This window comes from Corythoichthys intestinalis, chromosome 5 (genome assembly GCF_030265065.1).
Source record: "Corythoichthys intestinalis isolate RoL2023-P3 chromosome 5, ASM3026506v1, whole genome shotgun sequence".
NCBI lineage: Eukaryota > Metazoa > Chordata > Actinopteri > Syngnathiformes > Syngnathidae > Corythoichthys > Corythoichthys intestinalis.
Window position 1 is genome coordinate 46,631,498 of NC_080399.1, and position 18,986 is coordinate 46,650,483.

The 18,986-nt window shown below is 39.6% G+C and overlaps 2 protein-coding genes across 5 annotated transcripts; one reads left to right on the top strand and one right to left on the bottom strand.

The window, feature by feature from the left end:
• Positions 1 to 190: 190 nt before the first annotated feature.
• On the bottom strand, positions 191 to 4,893 carry irf7 (interferon regulatory factor 7). 4 transcript variants are annotated; one of them, XM_057836221.1, is made up of 10 exons: positions 4,806 to 4,893; positions 4,476 to 4,629; positions 4,008 to 4,173; positions 3,848 to 3,930; positions 3,696 to 3,747; positions 3,501 to 3,581; positions 1,106 to 1,293; positions 697 to 892; positions 485 to 600; positions 191 to 396 (listed from the first exon to the last, which is right to left on the bottom strand). In XM_057836221.1, the coding sequence occupies exons 1-10, from the start codon at positions 4,811 to 4,813 to the stop codon at positions 232 to 234; spliced, it is 1,209 nt and encodes a 402-aa protein (XP_057692204.1). In that variant the 5' UTR covers positions 4,814 to 4,893; the 3' UTR covers positions 191 to 231. The 4 variants fall into 4 exon arrangements, with proteins under 4 accessions (XP_057692204.1, XP_057692203.1, XP_057692202.1 ...); XM_057836220.1 differs by having other exon boundaries at positions 3,848 to 3,945; XM_057836219.1 differs by having other exon boundaries at positions 3,501 to 3,747.
• Positions 4,894 to 12,384: 7,491 nt separating this feature from the next.
• ascl1b (achaete-scute family bHLH transcription factor 1b) lies at positions 12,385 to 14,584 on the top strand. Its single transcript, XM_057836231.1, has one exon. The coding sequence runs from the start codon at positions 12,735 to 12,737 to the stop codon at positions 13,293 to 13,295; it is 561 nt and encodes a 186-aa protein (XP_057692214.1). The 5' UTR covers positions 12,385 to 12,734; the 3' UTR covers positions 13,296 to 14,584.
• Positions 14,585 to 18,986: the final 4,402 nt, after the last annotated feature.

Below are 18,986 nucleotides of genomic sequence, written 5' to 3' on the forward strand. Positions count from 1 at the left end.
TTAAAATTTGCATGTCAAGCAGTAGTTGCTACTTTTAGGGGCCACCCACTGCAAATTTAAAGCACCATCTAAATTTATGAGACTTATTCAAAAGGTCAAATTTAACATTACGTTCTGAATACAGAATAGTGTTGTTTAAATACCAAATTTGCTCATTCAAAAGGTTTAAAATGATATGAACACTAAACGGTGTGGTTTAATAAAACATTTATTTGTAAATGTAAACAATTCTCAATTGGACTGTTCATTAAACTCAGTTGTTGGTGGGCTTAATTGAGATGCAATGAAATCATAAAAGCTGTTTGACAACTGCAGACTGACGTTAGCACTGTTCAGCGAAGATGCTCCTTCACTCTGGGCCTTCTCATGAAAGCTTTGGAAGATCAGTGGGACCACCTGTACGAGCATGAAGATGACAATTGTAGAGTGATTGTATGAAAGAGGATTGACTACAAAGGATGTATGTGTAAGAGTCGACTGTCACCTGGACTACAATAAGCTTCTTTTCCAGTGGTTTTCCATCTGGGAACATTTCTCCAAAACACATAGTGATTTTATAGTTGGGAGTGCCACCACTGTTCTCTTTAAACTGCTTTAGTTCTGGGAAAAAAAAGTAAATTAAAACAATTATGATTTCACGGTGTACCATAATGTAATAATTTTTTTCTTTTTTTTTTTTTTAATATCTGCGCCCACCTTGAATAAACTTCTGAACATTGAAAAGCTCCACAATGGTATTTTTGGGTAATTTTCTTGCTGGAGCCATGCTGGGTATGTCAGTGCTGGCAAACACACGGCAAGTGTCCTGCCTGATGCCATAAATGCCAGACTCGTGCACTTCTAGAAGTAGACCTCTCTGGATACTGTTTAGGATACGATTGGTGTATTCAATCTGGTGGAAAAATTGGATTAGAAAATGAGCCATCTTCGTGGAAAACGACCGGTTAGTAACTACAGTATGGTATCAAAGTAAGTGGACAAAGACTATTGAATGGTGCATTCAGTGGAAATGAATTCCCTTCAGCATTTCTCCGCTACACACACACAAAAAAAAAAACAGTTCTGCGACCATTTTAATCAAGGTCTGTTTAAAATGACAAGGCACCTGTTTGTGGTCCAGCAGGCCTTCAGTAGTGGGAAAGCAGAGTGAATAGAAGTTGTTCTCAGTGGCCTGTTGGGGGTAGTGGAGTTGGAGACGAGCTGTGTTCACTATAGTCTTTAGCATAAGTCGATTCCTGTAGTGGATGGAGACTTCTAAGTCAATACTCCGATATTGAGGCAGATATGGATTTACTGCGGAGAAAAATGTCACCTTTTAGCTAACAGAAAGAACAACCTTGCATATACAAATGGTAAAATGAGTTTCCCCCAAAGGGCGACCAGGCTGTCCCTTAGAAACGGGATGAGAAGCTTGGTCATCTTGGAGGGGTTTAGATAGGAGCTAGACAAGTTGGTTTGGACATCTGATGGGAAGGTCTAGGAAACACTGGAGAGACTGGAGGCTCTATTTTCATAGATGCCAGAGGTCTGGGCTGGCATGAAATGCAGCATAACTGGATTGTCGTGTCAGTTCAAAGCTCGCCACTTTTGGAATTCAGCAGACAGCTCAAAACATGCCAGCCGCAAGTGATAATTTGGTGGATGAACGATACTTTTTAAAAAATTTATTTATTTATTTTTTTTTCACGCCACCAAATTGGTGATCTGAGTTTCAGTGCAAGGTCGACTGCTTGTCAATGGTGATTTTGTACCTGAACCTGTTGTCAAAGTACTCGCAGACAAATATGCGAGCATTACAGATGTCTGGTGAGATTCACACACGGATACAACTATTCCGGGTGGAAAGCAGTCCTATAATGCCAATTCACTGAAGATATGTGATCGCCCTTATAAGCCCATTAAGAACCATCTACCATTGAGGTTGGCTTGTACTTTGTCATAGAGAGCTTGTGTTGACGTTCCACTCCAACAAACAAGGAGTGGTTCGCCATTGTTATTTCAAAAAGGGGTCGACAGCGATGATCAAGCCCTAAGAGCGCAACACACCCGCTTTCAAATGTACTCACCTGCGCTCGGCCACATAATTACAGAAACCTGGTCTGATACACCTATCTGCCGGCCCACCAAAGATGCAAGTCCACACCTGCACTATAAATGCCTACAGACACCTTTTGTCTCTCAGCTGTCCTGGGAAGACCTCAGAATCCCTCCAGAAGAGCTGGATGAAGTAGCTGGGGAAACTAATGTCTATACTTCCTTGCGGTCAAAAGAGCTGTCTGAAGCCCTGCGGTCAAGGATTGTTGATTTGCAATAACCTTGGAATTGACGGTCAGAGTTGTCTACAAATGGAGATGTTTTGGCACTGTTGCTTCTCTCCCAAGGAGTGTCCTTCCACCAAAGATGACGGCAAGAGTTCCGCGCAGAATATTCAGAGAGGTAAAAAATAAACCCTAGTGTGTCTGCTAAAGATTTACAGAAATCACTGGCACAGTCCAACATCTCTGCACACATCAAATATATGTAAAACTATGGCCAAGAATTGTGTTCATGGGAGGACTCCACGGAGGAAGCCACTGCTGTCTAAAAAAACATTGTTGCTCGTTTAATGTTCGCAAAAAAGGCACTTGGACACTCCACAGAAGTTTTGTTAAAATATTTTGTGGACTGATGAAACCAAAGTTGGTTTGGGAGTAACAACGTCATGTGTGGAGGAAAAATGGAACAGCTCACCAACATCAACACCTCATCCCCACCCTGAAGCATGGTGGAGGGAGCAACATGATTTGGGGCCGTTTTGCTACCCCAGGACGTGGACAACTTGCAATCATTAATGAAAGCATGAATTCAAAAGTTTATCGGGATATTTTGCAGGAAAACCTGAGGCTGTCAGACAGTTGAAGCTAAAAATAGGATGGATGCTACAACAAGATAATGATTCCAAAACACAGAAGTAAAAGTCCACACTTGAACCCCATTGAGATACTGAGACAACGATTCATGCCAGGCATCCTAGAAATCTGACTGAACTACAGCAGTTTTGTAAAGAAGAATGGGCCAAGATTAGTCCTGATCAATGTGCCAGACCGACAGAAGTTATTGCTGCCAAAGGGGGCACAAAATATTACATGTAATGGTTCACTTACTTATTTTCCCCCTTCTGTCATTATTTCCACACTGTCCTCTATAAAATATGAAAACCTATAAATGTTTGGGTGGTTTTAGTTAAAGCAGACAGTTTTTTTCATCTGTGTGATTTTGACAACGACCAGATCACATTTGATGGTGATTTTATGCAGAAATGTGAAAAGTTCCAAAAGGTTCAGATACTTTTTCATACCACTGTAGATTATTAAACAGTGAGAAGATGAGCAGTTGATTAGCCCATTAATGTAATACATGTTCATAAAACAAAGCTAAGTAAGTACTTTTCAAGAAATATTTTCTTGTTGCATCATTGTAAGGCAACTTTGTTTACCTGCATTGAAGCACAAAATACTCACCTTCTAAAAGATGACTGGCATTCTTAGCTATTGCAGCAACAGAATGAGTTCCCTGGACAGTTAGATAATTTTGAAAGTATTCTATTGCACACCAGTGTGAGAGAGAAGGATAGAGTGAGGGAAATGACATTTTAATCAAAGACATTACAAAAGGGATAAATGTTATTGTTTTTCTTCGATCAAATTGAGACATACCTGATGGTTGGATGCCAGGCTCTAAAACCATAAAGTCATTTGCATATTGTTTCTGTTTGGAGAGAAAAACACATCATTGAAGTGTTTAAACAGCACTCTAGAACATCCCTTAGCAAAGACATTAATTCTATCAGAACCAGTGTAAAATGCACCTCTGTGGGAGCCCTGTAGAGGTCTACAATCATGTCAGAATCCTCAGTTGGTGCTTGTATATTCTGTGTAAATTCATCATTGCCTGCAACAACAATAACTACGCTATAACATTAATTTTGCTTTGAAGACAAGATCATGATGGAGCCTCAACTGTCTTACTTTTAGTGTTGATAATCTCATAGATTTTATGAGGGTCTGTAGTCTTAGAGTTATCTTCAACCAGTTTGAAGCGTGGGTGGTGGTTCAGGTTACAGCGAAAGTTTGTTTTCCACCTGGCCTTATCCTTTGGGAAATCACTGATCTTACCACTAACAACTGCCCATGCCTGTGAACCAAAAAGCATCATCTTGTTAGGTGGAATACAGTGAATAGATTTACAGTAAACTGAAGTTTTCCTTATTGACAAGGTTTGGAATCAACTGTAAATATACAGAGATAATTATCTCACATTGTAATGCCATTTCCGACACCAAGAAAATGGAGGCCTAACTGTTTACATTTAGTGCCTTTTTATTGAAATTTAATACTTGATTTAAAACATTCTGCCCGATAAGACAATATGTTTTCACAATTAAAACTTCATTAAATATTCAACCACATTATGCTGGAAACAAGTGTGCCACCTACATGAAATATTTTGGTGTCGACCACACTGCAGTCCTTTTTGGAGATGTGCTTCCAGGGAATTCGGATCTTGTTTTGTGCGACGTAGCACAGACCTTCATACTGGCCCGCCTCTACTTGCTCTATAAGCCAGTTGGCAAACATAGGCTTTTGAGGACTGAGAGGAAATGTGTTTCATTAGTCATCACTTTACTGGTTTGTTGACACTCAGTAAGTTTTATAGCGGTACAGCTGTGAGACATGAATAATAAACCGACATGTGACACTTAAAAGACAACACAATCATACACACTGTCCACGTGCAAGCAAAAGGGGTAACACAGAAAGTCTTACCACTGCATTTCTCAGCAAATGTTGGTTCGTTTTAACAGGCATTCATCTGATTCCTTCAAACACTGTGGGAGATTTTATACTCACTCACAAATCCTGCGCCTCCTCCCTAGTGGGAGGGCACCACTTTCTGTGGTATTTCCTGCACGAAAAGGCGTATTTCATTCATTGTCAAGCAGGAAATGTTTATCTCTCATTGCACTGTAATCAGGCAGGCGGTTGCTCCAGGTGCATAAATTAAGTGAACCGGGGGTTCCCTCTTCCCCTTTGTCTTCTTAATCCACGGTTCTTTCCGGTCTTGGATGAAAATGAGTCATTTCTTGGTTTTCATCATCTCCATCTGAATTACAACAGGCAGCTATAAAGGCGCTGACACTACAAACGCTGACAAGACTTGAACACAGATATGAAGAAGCTAAAAAAAAAAAAAATAGTCACTCTCTTTTACTCATTTGCTCCGAAAACGTATGAATACGTTCTATTTTTAATTTTTTCAGTGTCTCAAAAACGTATTTATACGTCTTGTACGTTTTTTTTCACAAGAGACATCTCTAGGTTCTGATGCAACTTCGCTCCAAAGCACAATGCTCAAAATCCATTTGAAAGAAATAAAACTGGCCACTGGAGGGCTGTAGCGCATTTGGTAAGAAATCATATTGGACCATAAAAGGAAGTGAAGAAAAATAGTCAGGAAACGGAAGTTGGAAGAAGTAAGAACGATGTAAAAAAACAAGGCAAACGACATTGGAGGAGTGTTTTGGAAAGAAAACGACACAATCGTCAAAGTGTAGCGGATGATGTCGAGTCTGTGTTGCTCGTTGAGTAGAGTTCGTGTTGCCGTGTTTGGCCGCTCGTGTCTCTCGTGACTCTCTAGTGTCTGGTGACTCAGCTGGAAACGCGCACTGCTAAATTAATCCCCCCCCCCAGGAACACGACACGCCCCACACAAGTTCCCTAGGTGAATTCTGTTATGAGGTAGTGGTCACTACAAAAGAAAGATTAAAAAAAAAAAATCTATCTTGATGAGACTGGCAGTGATGAGGGGAATGTTTACACCCAGCAGCGGCCACAACAGCGTCATCTCTCAGTTCAATAGTTTAGTTATGTGTAAATAAATTGTTACTTTGCTATCAAAAGCTATATTTGTCTTGTTATTTGTTATTTTGTAGAAGGAAAACATTCAGATGTTTGGGATGTCATAAAAGCAAAAAATAGCTGTGTTAAAGTCAAAGTTATGTGTGAAATGTATGCTTTTACAAAAAGCTTTTCCATCAAAGTTTTTTCATCAGAAATTGGAAAATTTCTCAAACTAAGCTATTTTCTAATGCTGATTTCTAAAGAATGGAAATAGATTTGAACTAACTTTTTTTTTCCTGCTGAAAGAAGAGAGTCTAATCTTTCTTCTGGTGGGTTCCATGTTTATATAGTAATAGAACAGAATTTTCTGTGGGCCTTGCAAAATCGGTCAAAATCCAGTAAAACGGCCGGGGGCGAAGGGGGCTGCTCCGGTGAAAATTGCTGGGAGTAAATGAGGAAAGGATACTGTACCTGTTTAACCTAATTTCTTCTTTTCTTCATCTAAAGCACAGATCGAACTTTATCTTCAATTTTTACTGCCAGAAGCCAAACAGTGGCATACTGGCACTCTCTGATTTGTCATTTTCCAAGCAAAATCTGTGTATAAACCCACTATTAAAGTGATGACCCACAAGTTAATTCTCTAAATATTACTAATGTCACGAGTAATGTTGGACAATCAAGGCTAGCCAATTAAAAATGTAATGTAACACAAGACTGGCATTTATTATTGTCATGAAATCTTGGCTTGTATTTTCATTATTCTCTATGATTTACAGAATTTCATTTTTCTGATGTCTTTTTTCAATTTTTAATCAAGATTCTCTCCACTAGTGTGCTTTGATAAAATGTTGTCTTTCTCTTCAAAACAAGTCAGGTAAAGTATTACGAAAAAACAAAATCAACAAGATTGCTAATTTATCTAGGATAACGTGGTGCATATAAAAGCTAATATATCATGTGTGCATGAATGACATTTTTGTGGTTGAAACCCAACATGTAATCGAGACTCAATATCTGGCATTGAACCTCTGACATTTAGTTGAGTGACAAAATATTGAACAGGAAACTACCTTGGTTTAAAATTAGATATTTTTTTCCCCCTTTTTAATAAGATGTCGCTGTCTACCCCGAGGGACTTTCAATGTCAGGACCATGCAGGTGTGTGATTGTATTCTGTGTTTGTGAGCATTAATAACTCAGGTGGTGGGATGTACTCGAGTCTTTTATTTATAGCACGACAGCAATTCCACACCACAAAACTGGAAAATTCAGTTGGTTTTATTTGTCGCTTTCCATCATGTATTGATGCTCACCCACCAGTTAGATGCATTTTTGCCTTAGAATTTGCTTAAGATATCCCCCTTCTCTTTAGAAACACCCTACAGTTGTAATATCAGTAAGGCAGAAGTGATACCAGCGCAATGGAGATACTTCCCTATTCCTGCCTTTTGGATTCACTACAGCTCCTGTTTAGGGCATCGGCCAGACGACCACATGTCAGAGTGGTGGTCTGTTAGTTCCATTAAGGATCTTTATATATTTACTACTCAAAATGAGGATGGGCCTTGTTCAGACTGGAAGCCAAAACCTGATTTTTTAGCCCATCTAGATTGAAACTTGATAGCTTTTTTTGGTAGCCTGAACAGTCGCAAAGCACAGAAATCTATGCTTCTAGGTCTGAACAGCTCAGTGGGTTTTGACTCTGTGACGTCACTCTATGCTGGATGACACCTTTGTTACCACAGCAACCTGTCAGGTGTGTCGATATTGTGGCCAAGTTTGAACAGGCCCAGATCTGATTTGGACACTTGCTAAAAATAGAGTGAACAGTCAGCCCTAAAAATCAAATTTGAGAAGGAATCCGATTGGAATCACTTATGCCTGCAATCTGAGCTCACTGTTAATGTTTCAAATTGCCTGTCTTTAGTACCAACTGCTTGAGTTATGATAAATATAGGAGGAAAAATATATGGAATTAGAGAACCTCAAATAGCAATCAGACCTTTGTATGACTGCAGTATTTAGTGGATATCTGCCAGTCGGACTGGAACTTAGATTGAGAAATCAACTCTTATCAACGTTAGCCTGATATCAGTGGCCTATGACTACATGTGCATTACCACGGACTACCAAAGAAAACATATTACTAAATTAGAGTATGAATTATTGTTGATTGCATTAGAGGTGTGTAAGTTACTCTTATATTGATATTCATTTCAATCTATGGGGGAATACTAGTTACAAATTTAGGCCAACCAAAAGGTACGATTCATTTATTCTATTTTGCTGCTCCCTGATATTAGCAAATTATTCTCTAGTTACATACCTTACACGGAACATGCTGGACAGAGTAGAATCAATTTAATTCCCCTTTCTGTCTTTTCAAGTGCATCTATGGACTTCTGTGTTATTGCTCTTGTTAATTTGCAGCTTTGTCAACATTTTCTCTTCCCGTTCTCACAGAATGAGACTCTATGAGAAAAAGTACTTGAAACCATTTATCATAACTTGTGCTAAATGGTGAGATTCATCCTCACGCTATATCTTCTTTGAGGAATAGTTTAGAAAAATGTTTGAAAAAGTAAACCAAGCTGCCTAAAGTGGTTTTTGTCAACATACTCAGTAGTTTAGATAAAACTGAAACTATAACAGCTGTCTTATTAGCTCCTATCAACCATGTGTTTGACAATGTTCCAGACTTCTGTTGGATTCTTGAAAAATTTCCCCTATGGACTTCCAAAAGTCCAACCTCAAAGCTAGAAGAGTGAGCGTGTAGTAGTAAATGTCTTTACAACACAGTTGTTACATGCCTTCATCACAGGAGATCATTTTCATGGCTGTGTCCACACTTCACCACCACAACATGAACAAAATGCATGGCTGAATTAAGACACGAGAGGTCATTTGTCATGATTAGGAAACTACTTTGTGATCAATTGTTCTCAGTATGGTTGCTTAGTCTGCTGAATAAGATGCAACACATGGTTATTGTGCACTAAAAAGATTTCATTATTTACTTGAAGCATTAAGCCAAATGTTAATGTTCATAATCGAAACTCCACGTGGTCATTGTTGTTGCGTCATTCAAACTAAATGATATTTGAACCGTTGTTTGTAAGCATTAATATGACGCAACCAATTAAAAGGGGATTTCTGACAAATACATTCTGTATTGTCCCTCCCACACCTTTCCCTCATGTTCAGATTTGTTTACCCTGTCTGCTCTCACAAATCTCATCTCCCTCAACTTTGACCGCATGACATGCAAGGCTTTTGTCTGGTACTTTGACAAACATTTGGAATGCGATTCTTGTTTCTTAGAAACACTATGATAATGAAGCTTATTCATTCTTTGGTCTGTGTGTTCCGTTTGCAGGTGATAGTAGAAGCAAGATGTATTATTATCAGATCCCAGGTTTACATCTATTGCATAGATCAGTGGTCTCAAACCGGTCCTCAAAGGGCAGCAGGGGGTACTGGATTTCATTCCAACCAAACGAGACAAATACCTTTTCACCAATCTGGTTTCTTACAAGTGTAATCAGTTGATTGCAATCAGGTGCTGCTTATGTTAGTAGAAACCTCATTGGTTGAACTGTTTGTGCTGGATCTGTTGGAACAAAAACCAGGACCCACTGCGGCCCTTTGTGGAGTCGGTTTGAGACCGCTGGCATAGATCGTCATTGTGAGTGAATAGTAGCATGTGCTTGAGCATATACTGTGTCTTTTATATTGTCAAAAAATGGCATTGATTTAACCCACAAATACTCATTGGCTTTGGATACTTCTTTCAATTTTAATCCGTTCTTATTTATTTATTCATCCATCCCCAAACTACATTAATTCATTTTTTATGTACATGAGATAAAAAACAAGAACAAAAAAATATTTGCTAAAAATTAGCTTAACTAATACAGTATACATATATTTTTCTATTAACGAAGAATAATCACACACAAGTCATTGTTCTGTTCCATTTTGGCAACGTGTTAGTACCTTCTGCCATCTAGTGGCACAACATTGAATTGTTTCGCTTCTCACTGAAAAAATTAAATATGCGGCGCAGAGGTTGAGAATTTATGAGACCCTTATCAAATGTTCTGCTTTTACAACAGTAACGATAGACCAAATGACCTGAAGTATGAAAAGGGCATTTAAGCCAGGAAATTCCAAGTGATATACAGCTTTAACCCTTTCATACAAAAGTTATGATTTTTTTTTTCTTAAATATTTTCATTCAATACATATATGGACAAGGGTCTCAAACTTGCGGCACACGGGGTAATATTTTATGAATGCCATCTGATTTCCAATTGTAGTATTAGTGTTGCCCGCAACACTAATGAGATGGGATGAGGAAAAAAAAAAAAAGTATTAATCATCTTAAATGAAATGAATAAATTGAAGGATCCACTACTTGGGGGGGCAAATACAAAAAATAGTGATTAAAAAAAAAACCTCAAAGCCATGAGTCATAAAAAAAAAAACTTAATTCTAAATAAAACAAGATTAATTAAAAGAGAAGAATGAAGTCATACATTCAGAAAAGTGTGACCCGTGTGTATTTTGCTCTGGGGATTTTATTTATTCATTTTTGTTTTGTTTTATAAATCTCTTGTGACATCTCATAGCTTAACTATTTCGCTGCCATTGATGGCAATACACTTCTAATCCGGGGGTCAGCAACCCACGGTTCTGGAGCTGCATGCGACTCTTTAGCGCTGCTCTAGTGGCTCCCGGGAGCTTTTTCAAAAATGTTTGAAAATTGAAAAAGAGGGGAGAGGGAAATGTATTTTTTTTTTTTTTTTTAATATGATTTCTGTCGGAGGACAAGCATGATTCTAATTCATTAATATTGTACTGAAGTTAAACTTGACGTGGGATCGTACAACAGAGTAGTCACGTGGGGTGTCATTTGCACATTTTTTGCACTATAAGGCGCACCTCAAAGTCTTAAATTTTCTCTAAAGCCGATAGTGCGCCTTGTAATCCGGTGTGCCTTATATATGTGTCAATTTTGAGACGCCAAAGGCCTCACAGCAACTCAAAACACAGCTCCATCTAATGGATGTATAACGTAACCCCAGCCTCTACGGTAGTGTCTATCTATGCGCCTTATAATGCCTAAGTTTTAAAACAGGCCATTCATTGAAGGTGTGCCTGATAATTTAGTGCGCCTAATAGTGCGGAAACTATGGTAATCATAAAGGTTCATTATGTATTTGTAGCCAACTTACCGGTAGTCATTTTGATAATAGGCTAATATAGATATATACAACATGTGTTGCCTAAAGCTTATATAAGGCTTTTAATTTTTTTGCAGCTCCAGACATTTTTTTTGGGGGGGGGGTTCCCATATGGCTCTTCCAACATTTTGGGTTGCCAACTCCTGATCTTATTCATTTTTTGAGGCTATTACCTGGATAGAGTGTACTTCATTTCCCCGTTTGTATAAATATAGGTGGCGATCGAATGATTGGATTTCCGCTGGATTGGATCCAGCTGAAATGGATTGGACGTCTATTGCCGTCAATAGGTGTTTTCAATATCAATTCCCCTCTTTTACTATCTATCACAACACATACTCTGTGACCTGAGCTGGCAGTGAAGGCGTTAAGCAAATAATTTATTTATTGATTTCCATTCGAGTGACCACTGTCTCTGAAAGGGTTAAGAAAAATAATTTAAAATACAGTTCTGAGGTTGTTTAGTTCAAATCTGGGTGAAAACTCCTTGCCTATTTTCATATTGAGGAAAAAAAAAGTGGAACTGGGTTTTTTAGGGACCGCAAGGTAAATTTGTAGCAATTACTTGTTATTACCGCAAGATGACGTCCATACCCAATTTTTACACGCACAGTTCACGTTTATTGTCCCACTTAGTGGGGAACAATGAGCAACAGTTGCACAGATATTAGAAAACTGAACCAGAATCTTGACACGTGCTTCTTAAATGTATTTTTTCAGAACATGATTTTAATTTATGGACTGCAAAGTTGAGTTCGGGTTGGTACTGAGATGATGCCGTGCACCTGTAGTTCGATTGGGGCTCATGCACTCTCGTCTGCAGCGGTATCTTGTCCTTGCTTTCTAGCGACAGCAAACGCAACATATAGCACTCATAAACCCGCAAGTCATAAACATTCTGTTTACTTTGGAATAAATCGCGTCCTCGCGCCACTTGTCTAATTGCCAATTACTGCGCACAGAGACACGCTTAGCGTCTATTTGGCTGCGTAAAGCAGTAGCCTGGATACAGCAGCGAGCGTCTTGGCATTTATGATCGTAAAGACCCGGAGGAGAACGACAGCGGGGGGTGAGGACTTATAATTTGAAGACTTGCCAGGGGTACATTGTCAAATTCAAAAGGCATTTCAAAGAGTCCAACCATTCACTTTTTTCTCTTCTCCCCCATTCTGTCTTTTTTTCTCCCCAAGTCTTTTCTGTCTCGCCCCTCTCCCTGCTTTTCTTCTCGCACGGTTGCAGAGCGTTTGAATGGACCAATAGGCCTTCAAGTTGGAGACATTGGAATGCAAATGAGGCCAGCGCGTGCTCGGGGCCCAGTGAAAGCTCAGATTGTTTATTGAGCTCCCGGAGCCACGCGCCTGGCCCGAGGGAGCCGCGTCGCCGAAGAATCACACAGCGGGGGCGGGGCCTCGCCACGGAGCGTGCGAGGAGAGGGTGGGCGCGTGTTGAAAAAGAGGAGTGCTGCCAAAGTTTGGGTCACATCGGCTCGTGGAGAACAGCAGTCAAGAGAGACTTGGAGCCCAGTCGCCCAGCGCACGGTCCCCTCCCACGCGAAGGACACGAGAGCCAGGCGTCGCCGCATCCATCAACGGGAGCTGTCACAGACATGGCAACCATCACCACCACGCAGAGCGCCTTCACCTTGGCGCTCGCTGAGAGACGCGTGCACGCTCCGGCGCAGAATTGCTCGCTCCCGAGCGCGCACGAGCAAAACCGGAGTAAAGTGCTGAAGAGACAGCGCTCCAACTCGCCCGAGCTGCTGCGATGCAAACGACGCCTGAGCTTCAACGGCCTGGGCTACTCCATTCCGCAGCAACAGCCCGTGGCCGTGGCCCGCCGGAACGAACGGGAGCGGAACCGGGTCAAACAGGTCAACATGGGATTCCAGACGCTGCGCCAGCACGTGCCCAACGGGGCCGCCAACAAGAAGATGAGCAAGGTGGAGACGCTGCGCTCGGCGGTGGAGTACATCCGAGCTTTGCAGCAGCTTTTGGACGAGCACGACGCGGTGTCGGCGGCCTTCCAGTGCGGCCTGCCCTCGCCCACGCTTTCCAACACCTACTCGGCCGACCCGGAGTCGCCTCACTCCACCTACTCGTCCGACGAGCCTCTGAGCTCCGAGGAGCAGGAGTTGTTGGACTTCACCACCTGGTTCGATCGCTACTGACTGAAGTGACGCCGAGCCACGTGCGTAAAAGCAAGCCGGCGCATTGCCCGGACTGAGCGCACTGATGAGGGTTCGAACAGCGTTCTCGCCGCCCTCCCAGCCCAACAGTAATGACAGAATTGGGGGAATGAAGGAGAGAAGAGTGGGACTGTGTCATGTTGACGCACTGAAGTAAATAAATACCTTTGAATAAGTGCAATTACAGCGCGCGTCCTCAAATGACTGAGACGGCCAGACATTGCTCATTTTCTGCTCGCCATTTATTGTAAACAAATAATACGAAGACCTATTTTTCTATTCCGGAAATTGCCACTGATGGATTCAGTTTTATCAGCAATATTGAGGCTACTACCTGGGACGAATTGTACCCCCCTCCCTTTTTTTTTTTTTTTTTTTCTATATAAATACAGGTGCCGATAAGGAGCGCTCTATTGATGTATGCACTTGTTCTCCACTTCCTGTAGCCTCCAAATGTACATATTTGATTTTAACAAATATATTTTGTGTAAAACGAGTTTTATAAATAAAATAATCTATTTATATGACATGCTTGTGTGTGTGCCGCTTTGCTTGCATCTCGACGACCTTATGTTTACGCGTGGGAGGGAGTGTGCGGCGGTAATTGAGCAAACTATGGAGCGCTTCTATTCAAGTTCCCCCACGACGCCCCTCCTCTTCAGTGACCTTTCCCCGACTTGATTGGGCACATGGGGCTAAAATTGCGCAGCTGGGTGAGCCTTCAATAAGCATTAGAGACGCACACCTTCCACTACTCTTTGTGTGCATTCAAACAGAGGAGATTAATATTACTTTTCGTGCATTGCATTGTTTCGTAGACACTATTTTGCCTGCAGGGAGAGTGTTTTGGGGGAGGAGGAGGGGAGCACTTCACTCTTTTCAAAGCCGATTTGAAATACGGCCCCGGGAAAGTCAGCAAGACAATCGAGTCAGGTCAAAATTCGTATTTCCCTGCCCAAGATCAATCTAAATAAAAACCTGGCCTAGTTGTATCCCCGACTGTGTTTTTCATGTAAGGCTTAATCACAGGCACATCTCCCGCAAAATAGAAAGCGCAGCACCCCACTGCGGACGCCATTGTGCTTCCTTTGCACCTCATTATTCAAATTGTGGTCTTTTTTTGTAAACGATTCGACTCAATTATTGTTATTATCATTGTCGGCATCAAATTGTGAATGCATAAACAGGCATGCATGATCACTAAAAATACATTTCTCCTGTTGCATCATTTGTAGGACACTTCTATGATCAGTTATATGTTTACAGACCGGATATACTGAATATGAATAATTTCTATTTGCTTATACTTTTTGTAAAACTATTACAGTATTTAGTAAACAACTATTTTTAATGGATCATTTATTTGTTATATGAATAAATGAATGAGCTGTACCTAAAATTTTTTGTCTCACCCCCTAGAAATGTGATCCCCATCAGTATGAAGCCAATATTAAAAAATTATAAATTTCTGATCATTTTTACTTGTAGCACAAGCACAGTTTATGTTTGGTTGGTTACGTACGAAAATAGTTGCAATGAAAAATGACAATATGGACATGTTGCACTTAGATTAATTTCATAACAACGACTAGTTTACATAGCTAGACTTGTTAGCAGTTGGACTTTTCCTGTGTGCTTCTACCACGTGCTATAAGAACTGCAGCTGTTCCTCATTCTCTGTCAAGCGACGATTGAAGTAGTTGCTGTATATGATGTTTGATTCTGCCACTTGCCAGGTAGATGCTGCAATAATTCAGGAAAACCCAGTCCAAGAATTTCTAAGAACGACATTGTGCCAGGTCCAGTAAATTCATGCAGTTGGATTTTCTCTATTTGTGTAAGAGTGAAAGTGGCTTTCAGTCATCCGTTTCCATGATGTTAAAGTTGGGTCATAGACATAGTGGTAACAATTGCTTCCTTCTCTTGATTGGACACATTATCATCAAACTGGGACAATGCAACCAAAGTTTCAGATAGACAAGTTTCCTGTGCGAAAATTGGGCAGCGCCATCTTTGACACCTTCTGCTACGGACTTCTGGTTTAGACAGAACACCATGAATTGCGGTTCAAGTAGACAAAGTTTTAAACTGCCAAATAAAACCAGAGGAAGTGGAATGTTTTGAACAGCGTCCAGCTTCAAAGCACCATTGTAGATCTACCTCGCCATACGCCATAGATCAAAACAAGCAGAAGATTAAGGATTTGGCTCGCCGTTTTAACCCTGAAGGGTCCACCTAAAAATTGCATGTTTGTTCTTATTACTTTGGTGATCGTTCATGGACAAAATTCTAACAATCTGTGCAGCCTGTGTTAACATGGGGTGTAGATTGATACGCCGGCCACTTGAGTGACCAAATTAAGGTGAAATTACAAATATTATTACAATTGCCGAATACAGAAGGGCTAACACGGATTATGTTGTTACAAGGAAATGCTATAAGGTAATTTTCATCTGGTTGTAGACAGTTATGGTATTATGAGCTCATCGCACATGTACATATAAACACAAGTAGTATGTAATTTGTTTTATTGCAGATATTGATCGCATTAAAGCTTTTGGACAACATGATTCAATTTATTGTTTTATTTAAAACATTTGATGCATGTGTAAAACAGGTCAATAAACCACAATTTATAAAATTATTGGAAAAATATTAACGAAGGTGGAGCACAAATCGAGCCTGCCATCCTCAAGGTAGAATAAATGTAGTCTCGATATACGTCCATCAACGTAAGTGTTGTTGTGAGGCACATAAAGTTGTTTTCCCTTGCCTCACAGCATTTTCCACCTGTAAAAAAACGAACAAAAAAAGTGTAACACTTGAATTCATGCATTGAGGCATAGACTTCATAACCTATCACACGGGAAATGGGGCAGATTCGTAGGGGGGCTTTCAAAAGCTTCAAATTAAAATATTTTCAAATCAAAGCTACTACCGACCTAAAACCAAAATAGGCACCTACCTTAACTATATATGAGTCTCCATGAGCAGCGATATAAAAAAATTCGAAGTCATTCCCTGATAAAATACCGATTCATTATTTTTTTAATATGAGTATAACAAAACTTAAAAAAGCTATAAAATTCTCAGATTTTACACTATAAGGACAAAAATCACCAAATGCAGAAATAATCACCTATATTTTTAGGATCAATAGCAATATTAACATATCACATAGACTTTATAATATATTGACATAACACAGGGCGTAGGGCAGATTCGTAGGGGCCTATTTTTAAAAAAACTTAAAATTGAATATTTTCAAAACCAAAGCTACGACTGACCTTAAACCAAAACAGGCATCTCTACCTTAGGCATATATGAGTCTCCATGAGCAGCGACATAAAAAAAAAAAAAACATCATATAGTTTCTCCCTCATAAAATCCTGATGAATTATTTTTTAATAGAAGTATAACAAAATTGATCGTATTGGCCCGAATATAAGACAGTGTTTTTTGCATTGAAATAAGACTGAAAAATTGGGGGTCGTCCTATATTACATTTTACCCATTCACAACGCTAGATGGCGCCAGATATCATTGAAGCGATGTTCTGTCATGACAGATCTCGGCTACTCTCAAGTTTGACCAGTTTGCATTATTTTATTGCAATCTTTTTCCTTATTCAGATTTGTTTCAAGACTACAGTTACAGTTAGAACTCACTTTGATGGTTAATGCAGTTATTGCAATTTTGTTGTTTTATCACAATAGATTGGTTTATTTACATTTCAAAAAACAGAAGTCATTCATTTACAAATGTGATTGCACTTTAGTTTACATATTTAAATGTTCAGATATTAAGATTTGAATGAGGCAAAATAACATGCTTTTTCTCTCAAATATATTGTTATAATCATTTGTGTCAGATGTTCTGTAATCATTTTCTGTATAAAAATTGGTGTTCAAAAAGTCGTTTTTCAAACTTGAGTCTTGAAAAAGAGGGGATCGTCTTATAATCAAGGCCGTCTTATATTAGTCCAATACGGGTAAAATGGCTACAAAATTCTCAGATTTTACTCTAGATGCACAAAAATCACTAAATGCAGAGATAATCACCTATATTTTCAGGATCAATAGCAATATTTAACATATCATTAAGTTGTTGCCCAAAATAGCAACTTTTCTTTCCTTTTTTTCCCCCTTTTTTTCTTCTTCTTTTATTTTAGCACATATTTGACATTTTTTCAAGTGTGAATAAATTACTCAATTTTCACATCAGAAATGTAATACTTGAAAGCATGCAGAATCAGTTATAAATAATATTCAAATAAATTCTAAATACAATCACAACATATTATTTATTGAATTCCGATATCACTATGGGTCATGGGGAGAGATGGCCGCCTGAGGACAGCCCAGTTCTCCCCTGTCCACCAGCTCGACAAGGATGTCGAACATCGGACATTAATAAGACCAAACAGATTGCGTGAACGGGGAAAAGGGCCACATTTCTCATGAATATGAACGTAATTAATTGATAGGCTAAATGATCAATGCAAAATCGTATCGACTGATACAAACTTTTACGTGCATTGGTTCAGGTGATACACTGTTCGATTCAAACCTTTGTTTTCAAAAACTAATAAAGAAACATTTCAAAAACTTCCAGAATAAATGTCTGATTTTTAATATCAAACCTAAACATAATGAAAATAATTCACTTTATAATGTTAGGGTCAATTCTATCCTTACAACATATGGGAAGACAATCTAAATTCCCTATATAACTGAACTCATTATATAATGCAAATAAGGTTGCTTAAAAGTTGGTGGGAACAATTTGAGCATTCTGAAAAGTTGGTAGTGTTACGTCCCTACCGTCCCTATGCAAACCTACGTCCTTGATATAAACATATCTACCTAAATGAACACGATCAACATTAAATATAAATAAAATACACCACTCACATAATGCATATAATTGTTCATCATGGACAATAATCAGCAAACACATTAAGCAGGAAATTAGAATAACAACCTAGATTGACAAGTAAATAGAAAACAAAAACCTTTAGCCTCAACAATGTTGTCAAAGGGGCTAATGATTAGCGTTAGCAATTAGCACAGGGCGGCTAGCGGTTAGCTTGCGTTGGCTAGTTAATGCAACTGATTATAAACAGGAACTGTCATCAACCAAACGTGTTTATACATTGTTAAGGCGCACTTTAACACTATACTTACTTCTCTCATTTAACACACAACTTTCGGATAATAAGTAAACATGACGGTAGCTTGGGGACAATCTACACCAGGGGTGGGCAAACTGGTCCTCGAGGGCTGCAGTGGGTCCTGGTCTTTGTTCAAACTTATTCAGCACAGACAGTTTAGCCAATGAGGTATCAGTGGAAACAAGAAGCACCTGACTAAAATCTACTGATTGCACTTGTAAGAAACCGGATTGGTGAAAGGCTGTCCTCATGATGGGTATGAACAAAAACCCGCACCCACTGCGGCCCTTTGTGGAATAGTTTGCCCACCCCTGATCTACACCAATGGTCTCCAAACTATTCCACATAGGGCCACAGCAGGATTTCACTCCAACAAAACAAGAGCACACCTTTTCACCAATCTGGTGTTTTCTAAATGTAATCAGTTGATTCCAGTCAGGTGCGGCTTGTTTTAGTACAAACCACATTGGTTAAAAGGTCTGTGCTTGATCGGTATGAAC

What these genes read in the sequence shown, in the direction of transcription:
- irf7 (XM_057836218.1), bottom strand. An exon ending in TCGACACCAAAATATTTCAT is followed by an intron (nt 4,174 to 4,475) that starts GTAGGTGGCACA and finishes TTTGGTTCACAG; the next exon opens with GCATGGGCAGTTGTTAGTGG. An exon ending in TGAGATTATCAACACTAAAA is followed by an intron (nt 3,946 to 4,007) that starts GTAAGACAGTTG and finishes GTTATAGCGTAG; the next exon opens with TTATTGTTGTTGCAGGCAAT.
- ascl1b (XM_057836231.1), top strand. Translation starts at nt 12,735, where the DNA reads ATGGCAACCATCACCACCACGCAGAGCGCCTTCACCTTGGCGCTCGCT.